This window comes from Curcuma longa, chromosome 1, assembly GCF_044706935.1.
Source record: "Curcuma longa cultivar G26 ecotype Majalengka, Jawa Barat chromosome 1, ITB_CL_G26_1.1, whole genome shotgun sequence".
In the NCBI taxonomy this organism is placed as follows: domain Eukaryota; kingdom Viridiplantae; phylum Streptophyta; class Magnoliopsida; order Zingiberales; family Zingiberaceae; genus Curcuma; species Curcuma longa.
The window spans coordinates 16,691,622-16,712,386 of NC_133861.1; the positions used below are offsets into that span (position 1 = coordinate 16,691,622).

Genomic DNA, 20,765 nt, shown 5'->3' on the forward strand with positions numbered 1-20,765 from the left:
TATTTTATACTTCTTGGCATTAATAAGCTTAGCGCAACTGTCATAGACTAAATCATCAAAGGGAGAATGGATATGAAGGAGAAACCTCAGTCATTCCATAGCGTTCTAGTAGACGATGACCTGTAATATCTTCCCATTGTTTCATAACAGGATATGGAAGAGCTGAAGAACCACACATCTAGATGAAAACTTGTGTAAATTCCCAATTGATATCACTGTTTTTATTCCAATGTAAAATAAACATGTGAACAGAGAAAAGAGAAAAAACTTATAGAAAACTTGATCTTGGAGTGTTTGTCTTCAAAAAGCAAACCTATATGAAAAAGATTCAAATAAAAGGAGCAAGGCAATCATACAATGTCCTGCATGCACAAAATGAACTAAGCTATTCTAACATTCATTGTCTATTCTTTCTTTTAGAATCCGAATGATAATGCTAATGTCTCAAAGCAAGAGATCTTATCTACATGCTTCTACTAAGGGAAGGTGAGAACAAAAAAGAAAGAATAACAAGCATGATTAGTGAGGACGTGATTAACAAGCCATGTCATGGGAACTGATTGGAACAGTACTAGAAACTATTAGTACCGAAGCATGAGAATTTAGGGGTGTATGGAGAAGTTTTGTTCGTTCAAGGCATGGAAACGTAAATAGGTAAGTTAGGATTTTATGTCAGAATTTTGAGTAATGCTAATAATTAATCTATTAATAATAAGATAAATTTTTTGTTTTAAGTATAATATTGATTAAATTAAATCAGACTTTTGCCTTAATTAATTTAATTACAACTTAATATGTTTAAATAGAATTTTTAAATTAATTAATAAAAAAATAATGAAATTAAATAAGATTGATTAAATCAGAATTAGATTAATTTAAATTGACTTTGATCAGATTTTTAAATTTATTTAATTAAACAAATTTTAATTCCAAATGATTAAGTCATGGATTAAACAATAATTTAAATCAGAGATTACATTAAATCAGATTTAAATTTAATTTAAGCAATCAGATTTTATTCATATATTGATTTGCTTAAATTAAATCAGATTCTTTTTAATTAATCTAACTACAGTTAGATTATTTTAAATCGACTTTTAAATTTGATGTTATTGACTAAAATTAATTATCTTAATTAAAATTGAGTTAATAAAAAAATTGATTAAAATTGTAATTTCCACAATATTTATGATTTTTTTAAAAAAATTCTGATTCTTCCATAATGGCAATACCTAAGTTTTTCAAATTTTTGACTCTAATTCTGATGCCAATATTGATGTCATCAATCATTGAACTGTCAAATATTGATTACCATACCTATCTTATTATGTTTACCAGAGATGTCTAGTGTCACGACCAGGTTAAATTCACTACCACAGTATTGTGCTACTTGATAGAATTTCAAGATTGGTATATGAAACATTGCGTTAACTAAGATTTCAAGATTATCAAATACTGGACTACTTTCACAAAATCACTTTATCAAAAAGCATGGTTTAAAATTTTGTACGATGCCGGGCAAAACGGGAAAAATTTGTTGTTTCGCCCGATGCCCACTACCCGCTTCCTGACACCGACACTGGGTTGTCGTGGGGTAGTGGAGGCGCCGCAATCCCGTAGCGACTTGTCGCGAAGGCAGCCATGACCTCCCACAAGGTCGCGGGTGCAAGATTAAACTTAAGATTTAATAATTAAGCATATTAATAATTTCAATCAACTTGGGATAATCTAAACAGACTTAATCAAATCCTAATAAAATTATCCTATTAACTTAATATATATTATTAATTTTAATATCAAAAATATATAATAACATATTTATTTATTTATTTATTTACCATACGAGAGTGCCCCGATCCCATAATTTTCTTCTTTTTAAAAAAAATATTTTATTATTTTAATTTTAAATATTTAGGTTAATTGTTTTAATTTTTATATTTAAAAGAAGGGGAACCTTGGCATGACGGTAAAGTTGTTGCCGTGTGACCTAGAGGTCATGGGTTCAAATCTCGAAATTAGCCTTTTGCAAAGCAAGGTAAGGTTGCATAATAGATCCTTTCTCGGGATCCCATATTGACGGGAGCTTCGCGCACCGAGTTGCCCCTTTATATTTTATATTTTTAAAAAATACTAAAACCGTATCGTTTTGGTCATAAACCAAAACTTCGATACGGCTCCAGATTTTAAACCATGTCAAAAAGTGCTTTTCCTAATGCAAATGCAATAAACCACAGTATTGCATTAAAATTTTTTGTATGCATGAGTCACCTTAGGCAGATTCATAGCTTTTGTTTGCATTTTCAGTTGGCAAAAAATTGTGCATTTTTTTTTCATAATTATCGACTTCAGTAATTACATTTTAAAAAAATATACAAAATAAAGAGAAGAAAAAATAATTACCATTAAACGCAGTTGTTTAGCAGCAGAAGCAGCTGCCTGTTGCTGATTAGGATCCATAGTTTTATATCCTTGCAGTAGCCTGGTGTACATAGTTGGAACCTGAAAATTCACAATGCACATGAAATTGATAGTAAATAAAAGACAGATTCTGAGTTCAAAAACTACCACAAACACATATTTTAATTCACACAAGTTGATTGATTTTTTTAGAAAAAAAAAGAAGAGATTAAAATAAAGTTAGACACTTTAAGTGAACAAACTGTACATTCTGTTGAAGGGCAAATTTCTACCTCACATTATGTTCACATACAGAATTTCACAAGTTTCCTTAGGCCCTTTTGGCTGCTAAAGTTATAGTACTGAAGATGTTCGCACTGAAGATATGACTTGTAAAAATTGATTGTTTTGGGTTGCAAGCCAAAATATTACAATCAACAATATGATACTTAATTTCTGAAGTTCATCTACATGCCCTATCATGCAATTAAGTCAAAATTACAACAGAATATAAGCCCAAGAAGCAGTAACTATTTCATCATTAGCATTGTTTTACCTTAACTTCAATCAAATTTTGTTGTTCTCAGTAAAATTTGATCCATCTAGTATATTAATTTTGTTATTTTCCAAAAATTTGAAAAATGTAACTTTTTTTTAATCATATTTTTCAAAATATGTGATTAGTTATGTACCCTTACCCCTGTAAAGACAGTAATTGCATCTTCTGCTGTGCTTCCATCTTTAGGGTATGAATCACACCATCTTTGCCACACACCTCGGACACTAAATTTTGGCATGAACTCAACCTGTAAATAGGAAAATAATACAAAAAGCATTTTAACAAGATAAGACAATCAACACACATTTTTGAACCTCGATTTCCAAAGAAAGAAACTAGCATTCGTTACAAAGAGTTGACACCAATCTTCATCACTGCATCTAGTGTCTTCGTTATATTGTGCTAGATAAGACTACAGTTAAGCTATAGAAATGCTGGAATTGAATGTCAACCTAACATGATGAAATGCAGAATCTAGAGACCATGTAATGACTGAAATGATTTTCAAGTTGACACCTACCACTGATCCTGCATAAAGAGGTGCAAATAAAGCATTGAAGAGACCATGCACATGTAAACTAAAGGTTAAGGAAGAAACAGAATGGTGAGCATAAGACAATGAATAAACATGGTATACTCATCCAGTAATTTGATGCACCAGGGATATTAAGGAAATCATGAAGAAAACATGTGTTTGATGCTTCTGTGTACAAGACTAAGCTGGAATTTGATGAACAAAATTTTCAAACCAAGTTTCATATTATATCAACAGAAAGTAGACAAAAATTTGGATATGGTGTAATGGCAGACAATGCAGAAAGTGATCATGACATGTATACTCCCAAGCTTCACTCAGAATTTGGACCTGAAAAAAGCCAAAAGGCAACAGTTAGTTTTGTCATGTAATAGAAATGGAAGGATAGATCATAACTGCCTATACAGCGGTCACATCATTATACTAATTCAGTAAATCATTAGAAAAAATACTTCTAGAAAGAGCTGTCAAGAACAGAAAAAAATAATAGCCACTAAAAGTATTGGTACTATGTTTGAAATGGAAAAATAATAATAAACAAGAGGTAAAGTTGAGCCAGGACCAATGTTATGGCGTGTAGTGTAAAACTTAAGACTCTACAAACAAAATTGTGAAAAAACTTCTTTTAGTGAAGTAGATATGAAAAAATGGATCTTTTTCTAATATTTCAGACAGGTCATCACAAACATGCCCTGCTACTTTTATTGTGGTTAGGAGCTTAAAAAGTGTGTGCCCATGGAAAATAGGAGTTAACCAAGAAAAGAGGGGAAAGAGAGCAAAAAAATCAAGGTAAGAAAATGTTGGCTATAAACAAATTTAGCAACTAAATTTTCGTTTAAAAATATAAAAGATAAAAGCATAAACATTATTTAGCCGGAAGTAGAATTCCTGAAGCCACAAAAATGAATTAAGATCACAAATAACACATCAACAAATAATATTAACAGGCAATGGAGCTATAGATGTTTACTACCAAAAAAGAAACAATCAGTCGTTTAATATACAGGAGTGTGAAGTATTCATATATCATACTTAGAATTGTTGTACTTAACTAAACTCTGTAGTTAGTAAAAATGCAGTCTCTATTACTTCCTTCTAACAAAATAAAACCAGCTATTCAGCTTCATGACTTGTATATGCCACATTTATATCTAACACTTGAATTCCTTAAAAACCAGAGCTAAACTTTTCAGAAAGCAGTTGTACAAAAAACAATTTTCTTACTTGAGAAACTATGCTGTTGTGAGTGTGGACAACACCTTTAGGTTTGCCAGTTGTACCACTTGTATAAAGAATCAGAGCAGGATCATCTCCTGTGAAATAAGAGTCAAGTGAACATGGAGAATTCAGAGCAAGTCTCAGAAGCTATGTGCAACAGATGTTTGATGGTTCAAAAGAATATGAAAAAAAAGGTAACAACAATATGAAATCTATCCAATTGTCTGGATAGATTATATTAGATATTTTTAACAAAATATACCCCCCCCCCCCCCCCCCCCCACACACACACACACACACACATGACTACTTCATCATGACGAAGACAAATAAAAGAAAAGGATGGACAGCATGGCATTAATTACCTTTTAGCAAGCTTGAATCCTCAATTTTCCTGATCAAGTCAGCAACCAAATTAGCAGTCGTTTCCCCTGAATATTCATTCAAAATATCTCTTGATGGCATACTGCCAAGTGTTGGAAGTAGAGAAAGTTTAGCAGAGCATTTAGCAGCCACATTCTCCATGATTCCTTGATGGTCTTCAGTGCTCAATATCATTGATATGTCCTGAAAAAGAGAACAAGTTAAAACTCTTGCAGTAGCATCAATATGCAAAAAGGTATACAAAGAAAAGGAGAGAAGTTGAGGGTGAGAGAGAAGAGAATGTGAGATTAACATGTAGTTCACCTACATGAGAAGAAATTAGTATGAAGTCATTCAAGAATAACAAGTACTCTAAGATTTTAGGTCACTTGAGGTTTTGAGCATAATTAGGCCAAATTTTAGCAGACAATTCTCCTTCATTAATGTTATTAATATCAAACTATTGCACTCCCATCACAGATTCACAGCCGTAGAATTTGGAAGTCAGATGTCATGTAACCAAGATGTCCATCTTTCGATTCTCAGAGACACATAAAAGACAAATTAAATATTATGTATTTATAGTGTAGAAGCCACTCACTAATTATTGTAAAAAAAATCTAGAATTTCCAGAAAAGTGATCGACATACAACAGAAAAAAACAGACTCAAATACAGGTTAACAGGAGAAATAAAACAGACACGATGGCTTCTCTTCTAACATGTAAATATGTACAATCTCAAACCAAATTCAAATGAATGGATGAACTTTCACTAAACTTACTGTTTCTTCCAATCTTTGGCAGATAGGAAATTTTTATAAAAAAAAATTAAACAGGTGATTCAAATGTACAAAGAGAAGGGGTATGATACATACTGAATCATTCATGACATGCAAAAGCTCTGATTCTGGATGGCTGAGTGCAAGAGGAACTGCAACTCCTCCACTAAGCCATGTACCAAAGATTGCTGCAACAAATTCAGCAGAAGGTTTAGCCACAATCCCCACCCGGCCACCATTAAGATACCTTGGACCATTAACAAATCCAATTGATTTTGCGCACTCTTCTTTTGCCTATATCAATCGCTAAACTTAAGCAAATATATTGTAGAACAAGAACTGGCAATTCAAATACATTTGATATCAATTAAAAGGATCCAGTATCCATTGGCTTTCATCTATCTCAGGAGACAAAATAGAAACCTTAATGATTTATACAAGCATAAGTGCAATCCATCACATGACACTTACATTTATGGCACCTGCACCAAGCAATAAGTCTGAGATGTTTAAAGCAGAATCAATGAGTTGAACATGGCTATAATTTTTCTGCTCAGCCCTTATAGCAGCACGTTCTTCGGTTGTAGAGACATGAGCAAGAATTGCTTTAACAGCCTCCATCAATGTGCTAGACGATCTAGTGGTTTGAACTACACATAAGACAGCATAAATTTTAGAAGTTACAACATTTAAGAGGACATATTTCATCTGGTTAGTAAAGTTGATGATTAATTGACTCAAAGGTACCTTCACATATCATAAGAGTAATGTATAAGATATGGCAAATATTGTATAAAACACTCTGGTGTAGAAGAAAACTAAACTGAAACTGGACCAGTTGAGAATTGTCTTTAGATCAGTTGACGATTTCACTCACTATTTTTTTTTAAAAAAATTGCGCTTCTTTTTACTGATTTATGACTTATAAAGTATCCAATTGCTTACGTATTTCTTTAGCAGCTCTAACTTTGTCTGATTAGATATAAAGCTTCAATAACAATTGCAATGAATAAAAATTAAACCAAAAGCACCATCTCCAGCCAGATAGGATCATGCAAACTATGCAAAATGAAACACCAACCTAATCAAGACGAAAGAAGCTCAGTGAGTGTGTGTGTGTGAGAGAGAGAGAGAGAGAGAGAGAGAGATCACCAAAGAACAGGCAAGATTGGGAGTGCAACGGCAAGAGGTTTCTAGATAGCAACGAAAGTGAGAGCGGTGGAAAGGAAGAAGACAGACATGGTTGGAAGCTTTGAATAAGCTCGTGCAGCAACTACAAGTTTAGCACTAGCAGTGATCGTCCATCCACCTACTCTTCCACTCATTTTTAACCAAAATCGTCTACTAACTAAATGGTGTAAACCTTCAACAAAGAAGTTTCAGTAGCAGCTTACACAACAGCTGGCAGTAATCGTCCAACCACTTGCTCTTCTGCCTATTCACCTCAATTGTCTACTGAATGTATGATGTAAGCCTATGACAAAGAAGTTCCTCTAGAAGACTAATATTTTCTTTTCTCCAACTTGCATATTCGAGAATCAGAAGAATCAAATTGTATATTTCGGCATCTCAACCATTTAAGGATTTCGCTTTCTCTGTTTTTTTTTTTTGTTAAAAAAAAAGTTCTTTTACTGGAGTGTGACATAAAGTTAATAAGTTATCACGTAAAAAGGCCAATTGTAAAATGCCTCGTTGGCTGTTCCGACTGTGAATGAATATTTGATAAGGCACACCAACAAAAATCCCAATTAAAACACCAATATATCATTTACTGCATCCTCAAAAGGACAAAGATCACGGAACGGACGAGAGACGCAACATCCAACAACATCAACCCTAATCAGAATCGAGAAGCTCACAAGGCCATACACGGTTCTCGAAAGGCAAAACCCCAAAACTGATCGAGTGAGAGTGCGCACCAGAGAAGAAGCGCGACCGGGCGAGCCAAGGCGAAGCGATTCTAGGTCGCAAGGCGAGCGAGACGACGCGGCGAAAAGGGACAGGAGAAACACGGTCAGAAGCCGCGCTCAAAAGACATCCCAGCGAAGCAGGAACAGTAATCGTCCACCCACCAACTTCTCCACCCATTAATTCACCGAAAAAACCAGTCCCATCCCGTGAAGGTCACACCGCATTCAAAGTTCAAACCACCGGAATTAGAAAATGACAAACCAGGTGAGAAATCAATGTCAGATTCGATCTTGGCAAAGTTCTCCATCGGCCTTTGTCTCCTACCGTTTTAGGCCAAGCTTATGATCGATTTGCCCCTCTTCGTATGTGGGATCATTCTACATGATGGGCTTCAAGTTTGGCTCTAACCCATGAAGCCCACAGCGTATCCACAAACGGATAGGCCAATCCCAACTGGAAACGCGTGGCATTCCCTCAGTGGATCCTTTCATCGCCGAACGCCATCCGGAACGGTTGGACTCCACACAACGGCGAAATAGCAGATAAAAGATCCTCGCACCTGAACAAGGCGAGGCAAGGCGAAGCGAAAGAGAAGCAGCGATGGCCTCCCTCACTGCCGTGGCAGCCGTTCAACCGGTCACTGTGAAGGGCCTCGCAGGAAGCTCCTTCAATGGGAAGCGGCTCGCCGTCAAGCCCTCCCGCCGAGCCCTCTCTAGCACCACCAGCCTCAGGTGACCGCAAATTCTCTCCTTTTCGTGTCAAATCCGCGCCGTGCATTTCTAAAAAGAACTGGGTGCGATCGAATTCCGTTCTTGATAGGTCCCGCGCCGTGGTAGCCAAGTACGGCGACAAAAGTGTGTACTTTGACCTCGATGACCTCGGCAACACCACCGGACAGTGGGACGTCTATGGATCCGATGCCCCCTCGCCTTACAACCCTCTTCAGGTAGGTCAGATGCGAGCAGGATACCGTCCTCGGCAGTTCGATTAATGACGACAAAGTGTTTTTGAATTTGCAGAGCAAATTCTTCGAGACGTTTGCTGCTCCTTTCGCCAAGAGGGGTTTGTTGCTCAAGTTCTTGCTGCTAGGTGGTGCCTTCACGATAGCTTATCTGAGTTCCACTGCCTCCGGTGACCTGCTTCCTATCAAGAAAGGCCCTCAGCTACCACCCACAAAAGGGCCTCGTGACAAGATATAAATGGCTTCTGTAAACATAAATCAAGTTTAGTTATTTCCTCAATTCTATTGTTGATATATACTTAATTATCTTTGTAATCTATGCCTGTGTGATTACTCTCTGATGCGATAGGATTGAAGTCGATCTGAAAAATGAGTTCTTTTCTGTTCAGTTTCTATACTGATTATTTTACCTCTACTAGGTCTCACCGATTAGTTTTTCTCCTGTGCTTGCATGGTCTTTGGAAGATTGTTCTCCCATTTTATTCAGGAAACTAAGATTGCGTGAATTTGAGACATTGGTGATTCAACTTCCAAGTTGTCAACCGGTTTTATATATGCAGTGTATCCAAAAACAGAAGCTTGATAAAAAATAATGAAACTAGCCATCAGAGAAGATATAAATGGTTTATCTGAATGGCAGAGCTGTAGGTAAACAATTCTGTATTTTTTGATTGGAAATGAAGGTAAAATCTATGAAAGATTGACAGTAGAGATTTTGCAAGAGAATTTAGTTTATTTTACTAAAGCAAAAGGAGGAAACACTAATGAAGGAAGAAATAAACTTGCAGGCAGGAGGAGAAGCAACGAAGAATGGCCAAAGCTAGGAAGTGGTGTTAATGTTGGAGGAAGGTTAGCTGGAGAAGAATAAAAAGGAGAGAGAGAGAGAGAAAGAGAGAGAGAGAGAGAGAGAGAGAGGGTTAGGTGGATGGTTAGCAAGTGTTGTCTCAAGATTATGAGGATGAAAATTTGTCCTGAAAACATGGATTGATACAGAGATTGTGGTCCTGTTGGATTTCAGTTATATCTTTTTCTTAATCACAACTAGTTATAAGGGAAATTTTATTTGAAATTGTATTAAAGGAGAATGTTTTGGAAGAGAATGAGTGTTGTCAAAGAGATGGACTAAAAACTAATCATTAATTATTACAATTTTCTTTCTTTGACTGTTTACGTAACCTAATAAAGCGGAATTTATCTAAAACCACACAACATTATTTACAATAATATTATAATAAAAAATTCAATTTGTCATTAGCCGACCTTAGCTCAGTTGGTAGAGCGGAGGACTGTAGTTGTCGCAGTTAATCCTTAGGTCGCTGGTTCGAATCCGGCAGGTCGGAATTTTTTTAATCTTTTTGGATGAATAATATAGCTGCACAAATTCCGGTATATAATGCAATTTTCGGCTATTTACTTGATGATTAGTATGTTTAAACGGTTTATGGGCCATTCCATCAAAGGAAACCCAGCCAGATCTGGCCTATTTCTCTATTTCGTTATTCATTGAGCCCATTTAAATGCCAAATGGGCCATAAGGGCTTCCAAGCTCATCGCCGTCCGGATCATCGCCATGCGTGACCAGCTTCGGCGGACCTCCGATCGCTGACTTCGAAGGTCTGTTTTTCCCTCTCGTTTTTTCCCCTTTTGTCCTTCTTCGTTTCTTCCTTCGTGTTTTTTTTTTTGTGATCCGAAAAAGAAATTGAGGTATTCAAATTTTGCTCTCGACCATCTAGTTCTTTTGTTCAGGGAAATGCTATCTTCAGCTAGAATTGTCTCTTGATAGACAATCTGCTTCTGCATTGCAAGCAATGTTATCACGGTACCTGTAGTTTGCTAGGTCGTTATGTCTGCTAAACCACGGTGATTATTGTAGAATTGATAAGAACAGAGCTTTCAATTTAGGGTACTGCTACATTATCTTGCTTCTGTTATAGATATTGCTCAAAGTTACATGCTTTGTAGTCGAACTTTTGTTCTATATATTTTAATCTCTTTGCCACTTTGCTGCTATCATCAAAACTCTTGGAAGTACAGATGGTCCCCGTCGCGAATGACACTGATGTCATCAATTTCTGCCATCTCTTGATTCAACACTTTTATAGGACGATAGCCCACGAACTTTTCACCTGCAGTTTTTCCGGATATAATTAGAACAATGGGTACAAGAGACATGGAATCTTTAGGATAGAAACATTAGGTTTCTTGTTGGTATTTTTTATGTCTTTGACCACCTGTTTCTGTATAACCTCGACATTGATTCAAGCTACTTATGGAGTCATATTTGTTTTTTTAATTACTTAATTAAGTTCTCTATCACTAATGATTGCTTATTTATATCAGTTCAAATCAAACTTACCACCCATTCTGAGTAGCTCCTCCACAGTGTCAGGTAGATTAATCATCTTCGGCACTAGCTGTATCGCTTGGTCTGCCTTTTGAGAATGCATGTGAATAACCACTCTTTTGGCGGATTCATGGACTCCAATTATCGAGCATGGTTGTAGCATTTCATCATTATTCTTCAGTGAGCAGCTATATCTTAAGTCCTGTTCCCCAACAAACGTTTTTCCACTTCTGTCCCCCAACAGAAAGTCTGATGCACCACCTTTCAGTTCATGTTTTTTAGCCATGCCCTTTTGAGTCCAGATGTTACCATTAACTTTATCAATAGTTGTTTCTTGTTTGAGCAGAGTTTTAGCAGCCTCATGGTGCCCTTCCTTGATTGTTCCATCTGACACAGTTTGTCTATCTGCTTGATCTACTTTCAGATTGTTAACGACAACTTGAAGCTTATTAACTTTACTGACATCCTTGCTCGTATCTAGCTTTCCGTGATTGTTTCTTGCATTCATCTGTTCCTGTGCATGGAGCTTGCTAACATTATGAACATCTTCATCTTGTGTGTAGTTCTCATTCCTTTTCCCGGATTCTTTCTTGAAACATTCTTTAAGTAGTTCTTCTGGATCAATTTTCTGTATGCCAGGATATAGTCTCTCATGCAGGCTTAACCTCTGATAAAACAAATGTAGCAAAACATGAGGTTATATCTCCAGCAAGAATTAGTAACAATTTATTGAAAATTTTCCATTTTTGCCCACACATTTTACTTTTTCTTCAACATAAGCCCAAATTACAAAATTGTGAGAATATCTCCCGTACCATTGACACTCATGTTTTTTTTATTCCCTCAGTCATCAATAGTTAACAGAACTTCACCACCAAACTATGGATGATATTTAAAAAAGCATGCAACCGTGGGATGGAAAAATGAAAATTTCCTTATCTTATTAGTATTACATGCTGATCTATTCTTTATTGTACCTCAATAAGATTTCTTGTGGTGATAGTCTCATCTTGCCTGCTTTCTTGAATGATGTTGAGGAATGTTCTTCGGTTCAGTCTAAGAATTTGTGTGAGTTCTGTTGTTGTTATTGTAAATGGCTGTGGAACATGACAGAGTATTCCAATCTCCCCAAACATTTCTCCAGTGGATAACCTTCCATGAACCTAAATTTGTAGGAGCACAGCAGTTATCACTCTGTTAGTGCTAATTTTGTATTGATCAGGTCTAAAAGTTTTACCTTCTGGATCCCATCCTCATATGTTCTCATTTCCTGCAATAAGAAAACAACAAAAGATGTAGTAGAATTTGCTAATTATTTTGTAACAAAAACACTTGTGCAAACAACCCAAAAATTGTAGTACTAACCACTGCCCCTGATACTATTATATACAGATCTGTTGGTGATTCATTCTGCAGCATCACATCTTCGTTAGGTGGAAAATACTCGACCTGCATTTCTGATACCTAATTTCATGATTATCTTGTTAGTGCATTCTTTCATTTCATTTGCCTAGGATTTGTCATATAGAATCAGAGCCTCACCAGTTGGAAAATGACTGTAAAAGAGACACCTTGGAAAAGGTACACTCTGTGAACAATGGGAAAGAACAGGTACTTGGCTATACTTGAACGGATTGCCTTTGAGAGTCCATCAAGTGTCTCTTGTTGTTTGAGTCCCTCTGTTTTAAATCTTAAGCATATGTGAGATAACATTTGTTCCTCTAGATATTTCGGCAACTTATTTCTTGTTGCAAACTCAGAAGCAGCCTGAATGGTATCTCTCTGTAGATTCACATGATCACTAATTAACATAATGTAAAATTGAAATTGTCTAATAATGTTAGACTCTACTATTGCTCTTTCAATAGTTCTTTTGATCAACAAACAAATGCAGTTAAGAAGTGTTTTCTTTTCTAAATTGAGTGAAACATATGTAGGATGGACAGATGTAGTAACTAGTATCTGTGAATAGTTAACAGCTAGAGGAACAGCTTTCTTTATGACAGATCTAGAGTTGCTTGAAGTAGGCCATGTTCTCTGCAGTTTCTTTCTTTTACCTTTTTAATAAATAAGCATATGATGTAGTTTATGAGGAAAATAAGAGTTAAAAACTAATGGCATAGAACATACGAAGTTTTTTGTTCGACTGGTCTCATTGACAATAAGATTTGTCATATTTCCAATCAGATAAGATGTCAAACCCAAATTGAATAGCATGCAGCAGATGTAGAATATCATTTCTCTGGTGTTTTCAGCATGTAAGTCACCATAACCAGTAGTTGATAGCGTTGTGATTGACCAGTATATTGCTGTTACATATCTGACCCATAGATTATCCTCCATGAAGTTTGGCTTCACTGCACCTATCCATGTTCGTTCTGGGACAGGGTATCTATCAGCGATCATGTAGTTAAAACATCCAGAACAGTGAACTGCAAAAAGAGTTACCTGTAGTACAAAAATGTTAATTCTCAAACAATTTGGTGGCTGCTTGAAACAAGATTTGAAACAATGCTGGAAGCTTACTGCAAAAAGCTTTGTGCACCGCGTCCAAAAGTAATTGAAACGGATATCCTTCTCGAGTCTGAAGAAGATACTTAAGAAAATCATTCGGTTTATTTAAGGGGGGTTTTGTATTGGAAGATGTTAAAGAAGATGCAGACCTAGCAAAGAAGGAACTAACTCGATGCAGACGCCACAGTCTCAGCATACTTAGAATTTTGAAGCAGAAGGTGTTAACATGCCCACTGAAGAACAAGCTGATTATTTGAAAGGGAAATGTGGAGCATACATCAAAGATGAACCATGTGGACAGATACCTGTGAGAATAGGACATGTTAGTTGAAATGGGTTCTAAACATTATTTTGTACCATATTTCCATATGGTTTTTAAGCATGGTATTTGAAGAAATATGATGCAACTTGTAGTTCAATAGCTAACCTGAGTGCTATTCTCTTTCGATCATCCACCAGAACATATGATTTATGGTCGACAAAAGCAACAAAGAAGGTCAGTACAATGTCAATTGCAAAAAAGCTGTTGACTATGTTATCCACGAGAAACATTGTGCTCGGCAGGTATCGGAGAAATGCAAACTCAAATGGACAGATCCAGGCTGAGTAGAGAACCATTAATAACAAAAACACCTCCCATAGTCTGAAAATGGTTGGTAAGAAGAAAATAAATGACTTTTTTTCCTTGAAATTTGAACCTAACAGAACCTGGAGACCGATAGTTGAGTTTTTATACCTGTAATGAGGATCATATGGCGAAACAATGTACTTCCTGAGTCTGTTTGGATGGTTCACTGTTGCTCCAAGTGATGGCAAGAGATGGTTGTGTATTCCATATCCTCTTTCTAATTGAAAATCTTCATGACAAAAGTTGTCTAAGCAGTTCATGTGGGAGCATAACATGGTTGCACTATGAAGCTTCTGTTTGATATTCAGTGGTATTGTGGTAGTGTATCTGAAGAGTGATGTGGTATTTATAAGGTAGATTGATTCTTCTGTGATGTCAGTGATCAAATTGGTTGGGTGATGGACAACACAAAGCAAATGTTGGCGGGGAAGACAGGTCATGAAAAGGAAAGGGTGTAAGAACGGAGTATACTGGGATGTAATCATTCGGAACAAGGAAAACTGCGGATTGCCTAATGATTCTAAAGAACTTAGATTATTAATTTTATGGAAATAATGGATACAAATTCTTTACCAAATTATGAGTTAGATGGTGAGTGCTCCAATATCATATATGTCGTGGATGGTCTTTTGTACGACAATTTAGTTCAAAATTGTTTATGGACAAAGCATTTGAGTCATGTGTGATCCTGTAGTCTAGGTCATTTTGGAACTAATCTGAGCAAGTAAATGTAAAATTTTCAGGGTAAAGTACCTTTGGCAAGTTTCAAGTCACCATTTTAGGCTGCCTGAAATATGCCCCTGTAGTGCTTGCAGATGCCTGTTTTTAGGCAAAAATCATTGGATGATAAGTTTGGCATATGAATGCGACCAAGATACTCAAACATAGTTTGTTATCTGATCACATGTACAATAAGATTTGATTACTGTAAGCATCATTTGCTATCTTCCTAGTGAAGTTCTATGCATTCTGATGGGAGATGATAGTGGCTGACTGAAGAATTCACACCTTATATAACGTCCATTGGTTTAGTTAAATATAAAATAATGCCATTGTCATATTGAACAGTGCGACTTGTATTTGGATAGAAGTATGGTAATAGTAAGCAACATACACAGAGGTAGCTTCACAGTTTCAGACAGATCACCAAACAAACCATTATGAAATATTTGTATGAAATATGTGCGACTCTGAATGACAATTATGATAAGAGGATTTGTACTGAGTTTTGCCACAGGTGAAAAAGTTTTAAAGTATCAACAGGAAAATACCTAGATATAGCCTAGCGAACTACCTCACTTTTTGGTCAACTTTTGTGCCTTTTATCTTCTTCTTTGAGGGGTGGATTGCAATTACAGGTCAAGCAATGGTTACATTGATACTCCGATCAGGCTTTATAAAACTAAAAGGAGCATCGACATTGAGCTTGCCTACCACTCAACAAATATACTAGAGCTTAATTATGTCAATGGGCATTGCTTGAGTAAAGTTCATTGCTTGTTTTCTGAGGTCCAACAAAGCTTCCTTATAAGCACTAGGAAGGAAATATGAGACGAAAAAGTTGAGTAGTGCACTGATGCCTGTCAAACTCTTCAAAAGAAAGTGAAAATGATCTGAAGGAAATATGAGACGAGAAAGTTGAGTAGTGCACTGATGCCTGTCAAAAGGGACATTAATCATGGAAGGATGTGTAGGATCATGGAACAAATGCTATGATGGAGAAGGTACCGCCATTGCTAGTATTTCATTATGTCATCAAATATTTACAGTGGTGACCAAGTGACAAGGGTGATGGAAAGTTACCAATAGCAGAGACCCAAATAGTACAGAAGTGGATAAAAGTATTCAGGCATCTCAAAAATAGGTTAGTATCACAACTGGTTCACATTCTTATTATACAAAAATGGAGGAACCGTGATAAAGGCAAGCCTCCCTAGATATAAGAGGTATAGAAGGGTTAAACATATATAATTATGAACATATCTATAACAAAATAGTGAGTAAGAATTGCATCATCCCAAAAGCGATGATGCACATGCATGAAACATAAGGAGTGAATAATCGTATGGATAATGATACTTATGTTCAGTGACCCCATTTGCTGGAAGTCTATGTTCAAGTAGTCTGATGGATGATACCATGAGATGAACGATGTAATTTATTAATAGCCAAGCTGAATTAGTTAGAGCTGAAAGTGTGAGAGATAAAGTGAGACTAAAGAAGACTGCTTAATATAAATTAGGATGAATTTAAAAGCTTTTGGATATTTCTTGCTCGTGCAATATAACTTTATGTATAATTTAAGAAGAAGAATATTTTATCACGTTGTAAATAGATAATTCTATGAATACACATTAATTGTATAAAAACCCATGATTTAAAATACCAATATAGGATAAACCCTACACCTATAATCTTATTCCTAAGACTCTTAACACTACCTCAAATTAGAGTATAAATATTGTCTATGTCTAACTTGTGATAAACTAGAAAAAGTCTAGTAAACAAAACATAAAGGAGACAATCGAGTAGACAGGACTAATAAAACAAAAACATAATACTTGCATGCATGTAGACAAAACAGAACTTGAAGTAATGGAGCATGCAATCAATAATCCCTTCAATATGAGATCAACACAACCATCTTTGAACCAAGAGACAGATCAACTGTTTGGCAAAGGGGGAGGATAAAGAGACAAAATATGGAGTGAAACTGGAACGGAGAGAGATCTCAGAAATTGATCTCTCGGGTGTGCTTCTCCTTGAAGCATCAGTTATATCAATAGGAAATATGCTGAGGGAAAGGAAAACACTTAGGGGTCCTGAAAGTACAATAAATAGCACAATTTGGAAAAAAAAAAAAAATCTTGATGAAGGGGATATCTTGAGAAGGCAAAAAACAAGGAGATTTGTACTTGTAGATTTAGACAACAGAAAGAAGATGATGCAAAAAGAGGTTCAACAACAATAAGAAGTTGTTGGATAGGAAGACAAGGAGTCAAGAAAACCTAGAAGAAGATCAAGTGTTGCTAAAATTGAAAATGAAGATGAGTTCTTTGTATGCTTGTAAAACTAAAAAGGGTGAGTTTCTACAGCTCAATCTATCATTGGTGCAAATGAAAAGAAGCTCCATGCAGGATACAAGTGGAAAAAATTGACATGAGATAGCAATGGGTTGATGGTAGAGTTGGCTTGGTTGATGGAGATTTTAGGCAAATCTAGTGCCTTGAAGTTGATTGCATGAGTTTTCATTGTGTATAAAATTCATATAGCCAATCTCAAATAGTTGAGACTGACTTCCCGTTTGCTCATGGTAGTGATGCTGAGGTGCCAATATCTTAGCAAAGTTGTTGACTGTACATGAAGATTATTTGATTTACAACTCAAAATGGCTATAAATTTCTGCAATTTTGCACAAAGCTGATTAATATCGGTGGGTATTATGATAGAACTGCATTCTTGAACTTGTTGAATGCATTTGAGCTCAGTAAAAATCATGCACTCTGCCTTTTTTTAAATTATTTTATGTATACATGTGTGTGAAAATGAAAACGGCCCATCCAATTTTGTCTTTTTTAAAAAATTATTATTTTATGTGTATGTGTGTGTTGAAAACAGTCCATGCAATCTGTTTTTTAAGAAGTTAGTCCATACTGAATATCTGGATTATGTACCATGTCTTGGGTGTCAAATCTTAGACGCTAAGGACATTGCGTCTTAGACACAGAACTTGGTTGTGGGGATATTGTGGTAATTTAATGACAGGGCATCAAATCATAAAGAAGCATTATTTTTGTTACTGCCCTGAAAAGTTGAAAACTCCAAGCACATGAGCGGCAGCAATATTGTTCTCAGAGTTTGATGGAACTTAGTTTTGTACCATGGCTAAATCCTTTCTTTCACCCATCAATTTGAAATCAATACTTGTACAAGACAAGAACTTAGATGCAATAATTAATTTATTGCTCCTTTAGTTTTATCCTATGTCAGTAATTGTTCCAGGTTTTGGTTGGCTCTGCTTCTCCCATGTGTTATTGGAATGGTGTTCCATCAGGTCCTTCAGTGCTGTTTACTTGAGAATAACTGATCCAGATATGCTGGTGGGAATCAATCTTACTGGTTGTGTGCCAATTTTTTCTGACATGTGAAATGTGGTATCTAATTAGTCCAAGCGTGGATATGGGAATCAGATTCTTTATGCTCAATTTACAATTGCTCTCTTCAAGATCTTGTCCAACCAAACAAGGCTTTGCCATTCTCTTCAAGCTCTCCTGCCAAGGACTAACCAATGTGAACTACATATCTACATGCACAGTTTCCTGTCAGTGCCAACTTCAACTGGAATGACAAATTGGAAACTTAGGCAACACATTCTTTGGACCACGGATCATGGAATTTTGTTGTTTTCACTTTCTCGTCTGATTTGGGCATATCTGCTTGTATTTGTCATTTTGTATATATATATGGCGGACCTTTGTACCTGACGGTAAAAGGATGTCAGTACTTTGATCTTTGTTCTTCCTGGCATCACAATCCTAACTCTCTGAATCATGTATGCTCAAATAGGTATGTTTCCATCTTGAGTTCTCTTACTATTTACACGCAATTTTATTATGCCCATTTGCAGTAAGATCTCAGTTAGGGTAAATATTTTGTACATCATTATGACTTACTGGTTCTCGATAACTGTCTTTTTTAAACAAAACAAATGATATAGATACTTTGTGCATCATTTTCTGATGGAAATATTCCTACAGTGAACCTTTTTTTGTGGAAAGTTAGTGAGATGGATGACCACGAGTTTTGCATTGTCATTTTCTGAGTCCAACTCAATACTTTTTCTCAGCATTCTTGTGCAGGAAAAATTGAGGACTATTAATCAACAGGTGTTTTAGCATCAAATGAGCTTTCAGATGTTCGTGCATAGTCAAAGATCCCTCAGCTAAGATTGGTTTGTGTATATCTCATAAATCTAATCCAGTTGATGCCCCCCAACCTTTGCCTTCTCCATTCTGTTTAAAGTAGGAACTTTTGTTTGTTTGTTTTTTTTTTTTTTGGCGAGAGAAGCGACCTCACATGTATTCGGGAGCTACACGACGACGTTTTTTTGGCACGGTACAGTGAAACAGTCGTTTATTTTTGGCATGGTCGAGTTGAACTGTTGAAGTATGTATGACAATATTATTGTGAATTCATGTCTTGTAATTTCTTTTTGTAAATTGTGTTTACCATTTTAAATAATCACTGACTGCAGAAGAACTATAAACAAAAATTACGGTGGTCTTGGAATCAAATGTTACATTGAGATATATCGTAGCGCATAAATACGAAAAGGTGCAATTCAGTAATAAAAGTAGGTGTTGCGTCGTCTAAATATATATAAAAAAATACAAGTTATTTTTCATGCAAATTGTCATTTGAAAAACAATTACCCAGCAGGATTCTTTCAAAATAATAAACCAATGGGGATTAATCTTCGAAAGATATTAGTCAAAAATCAGAAAGATTATTCAAGCATTCAAATTTCTTTAGATTGGAGCCAACAGTAGGAGATTAGATGGCATCAGTTCATGATAACAAGGCACCAAAGCACGCATCGCTGCCACTAGATAAGATACGATCACTTTTAACAATCCGATACGTCACCTTTGTAGTGTATCTAATTCTCTCCAATTTAAACCACTAACTCTTCTATCACAAAACAATGGAAGAATATGGATACGACACAGCTCTTCCACCAAAATCTTGTAATATTTCACCAAGGACAATCTCTTTAAGTCTGGGCCTGATCGGACAGGCCAACCCAAGGCAAAAAAAAAATCTAGTCTATAATCATTTGAATTAACAAACACAAAAGCGTTTTTTCCTTTCTGAACAATAATCATATTAATCATGACAGACAACTCTTATCGATCACCACTGCACAGGCCATCAGTCATTTCCCAATTCAACATCCTTCATGGCAAACAAAGTTTTAAATTATCGGCACCATTTGTCTGTGGGATCAAATCATCAAGGTTTCATTCCTTCGTCCAATGATCACAATTCTGTCAGGAGCAGATTTACACTGATGGGGCGAGAGTGTGCTCCTACTCCGATGCCACCAGACACAGACATCGACAGTCCTCTGCCTAAATTTTTGTTGTGTTAGTGTTGGTGAAGTCTCGAATGGTTGCTCGCTCATTTTTAGATGGTACTGAAACCCCAGTGCAGCATTTGGCAACGTACGATTCCTGGAATTGGTCAAATTCCAAATCACAGAGCATCTGCATGCGTACGATGGAGTTAATTTTGCCTAGCAATTGGAGTGAACATCAATGTGAAGTTTGACTTGCAAATGGAATGATCAAACGTTCCATTTAATGGACTTGTAAAAATGTTTGAATTCTTCTCCAATCTTTTCCACAGGGGCCCACGGTTGCAAGTTCATGAAGAGGCCCATTACTCGGCCCACCCCATCTTTTAATTAGGCCGCATGGGTCGAGCCCAACCCTAGCCCATGCCCCGTCCCCTGGCCGATATAAATGAAGTCGCGAAGCGGAACAGTGTGAGACC

General features: G+C 36.2%; 3 protein-coding genes, 1 long non-coding RNA gene and 1 other non-coding gene across 7 annotated transcripts in view; 3 read left to right on the top strand and 2 right to left on the bottom strand.

The window, feature by feature from the left end:
- Positions 1-8,195, bottom strand: part of LOC141828512 (putative CoA ligase CCL8) — a 19,171-nt gene extending 10,976 nt beyond the window's left edge. Inside the window, exons 1-10 of one of the 3 annotated variants that reach the window (XM_074715961.1) lie at positions 7,772-8,195; positions 6,324-6,502; positions 5,949-6,146; positions 5,075-5,276; positions 4,716-4,804; positions 3,750-3,821; positions 3,477-3,527; positions 3,096-3,203; positions 2,401-2,499; positions 86-178 (exon numbers count right to left, since the gene is read on the bottom strand). In XM_074715961.1, the coding sequence (XP_074572062.1) occupies positions 86-178; positions 2,401-2,499; positions 3,096-3,203; positions 3,477-3,527; positions 3,750-3,821; positions 4,716-4,804; positions 5,075-5,276; positions 5,949-6,146; positions 6,324-6,502; positions 7,772-7,940 (1,260 nt within the window). In that variant the 5' untranslated portion in view covers positions 7,941-8,195. Of the gene's footprint in view, positions 1-85; positions 179-2,400; positions 2,500-3,095; positions 3,204-3,476; positions 3,528-3,749; positions 3,822-4,715; positions 4,805-5,074; positions 5,277-5,948; positions 6,147-6,323; positions 6,503-6,933; positions 6,955-7,771 lie in introns of those variants that run through there. The other 2 variants (XM_074715955.1, XM_074715968.1) reach the window with 2 other exon arrangements.
- A 125-nt stretch (positions 8,196-8,320) lies between these two features.
- LOC141828531 (photosystem I reaction center subunit VI, chloroplastic-like) lies at positions 8,321-9,112 on the top strand. The gene is made up of 3 exons (XM_074715979.1): positions 8,321-8,494; positions 8,583-8,709; positions 8,783-9,112. Exons 1-3 carry the CDS (start codon positions 8,364-8,366, stop codon positions 8,960-8,962), a joined length of 438 nt encoding a protein of 145 aa, XP_074572080.1. The 5' UTR covers positions 8,321-8,363; the 3' UTR covers positions 8,963-9,112.
- Positions 9,113-9,979: 867 nt separating this feature from the next.
- On the top strand, positions 9,980-10,064 carry TRNAY-GUA (transfer RNA tyrosine (anticodon GUA)). The gene is given in 2 exon segments: positions 9,980-10,016; positions 10,029-10,064. It is a non-coding gene; the product is annotated as a tRNA-Tyr (tRNA).
- Positions 10,065-10,289: 225 nt separating this feature from the next.
- On the top strand, positions 10,290-19,362 carry LOC141829099 (uncharacterized). Its single transcript, XR_012601870.1, has 3 exons — positions 10,290-10,338; positions 18,213-18,776; positions 19,057-19,362. It is a non-coding gene; the product is annotated as an uncharacterized LOC141829099 (long non-coding RNA).
- On the bottom strand, positions 10,738-14,600 carry LOC141829089 (potassium channel KAT3-like). The gene is made up of 11 exons (XM_074716511.1): positions 14,319-14,600; positions 14,010-14,225; positions 13,732-13,887; positions 13,595-13,652; positions 13,199-13,516; positions 12,611-12,850; positions 12,434-12,532; positions 12,306-12,338; positions 12,046-12,231; positions 11,081-11,735; positions 10,738-10,850 (listed from the first exon to the last, which is right to left on the bottom strand). Exons 1-11 carry the CDS (start codon positions 14,483-14,485, stop codon positions 10,738-10,740), a joined length of 2,241 nt encoding a protein of 746 aa, XP_074572612.1. The 5' UTR covers positions 14,486-14,600.
- Positions 19,363-20,765: the final 1,403 nt, after the last annotated feature.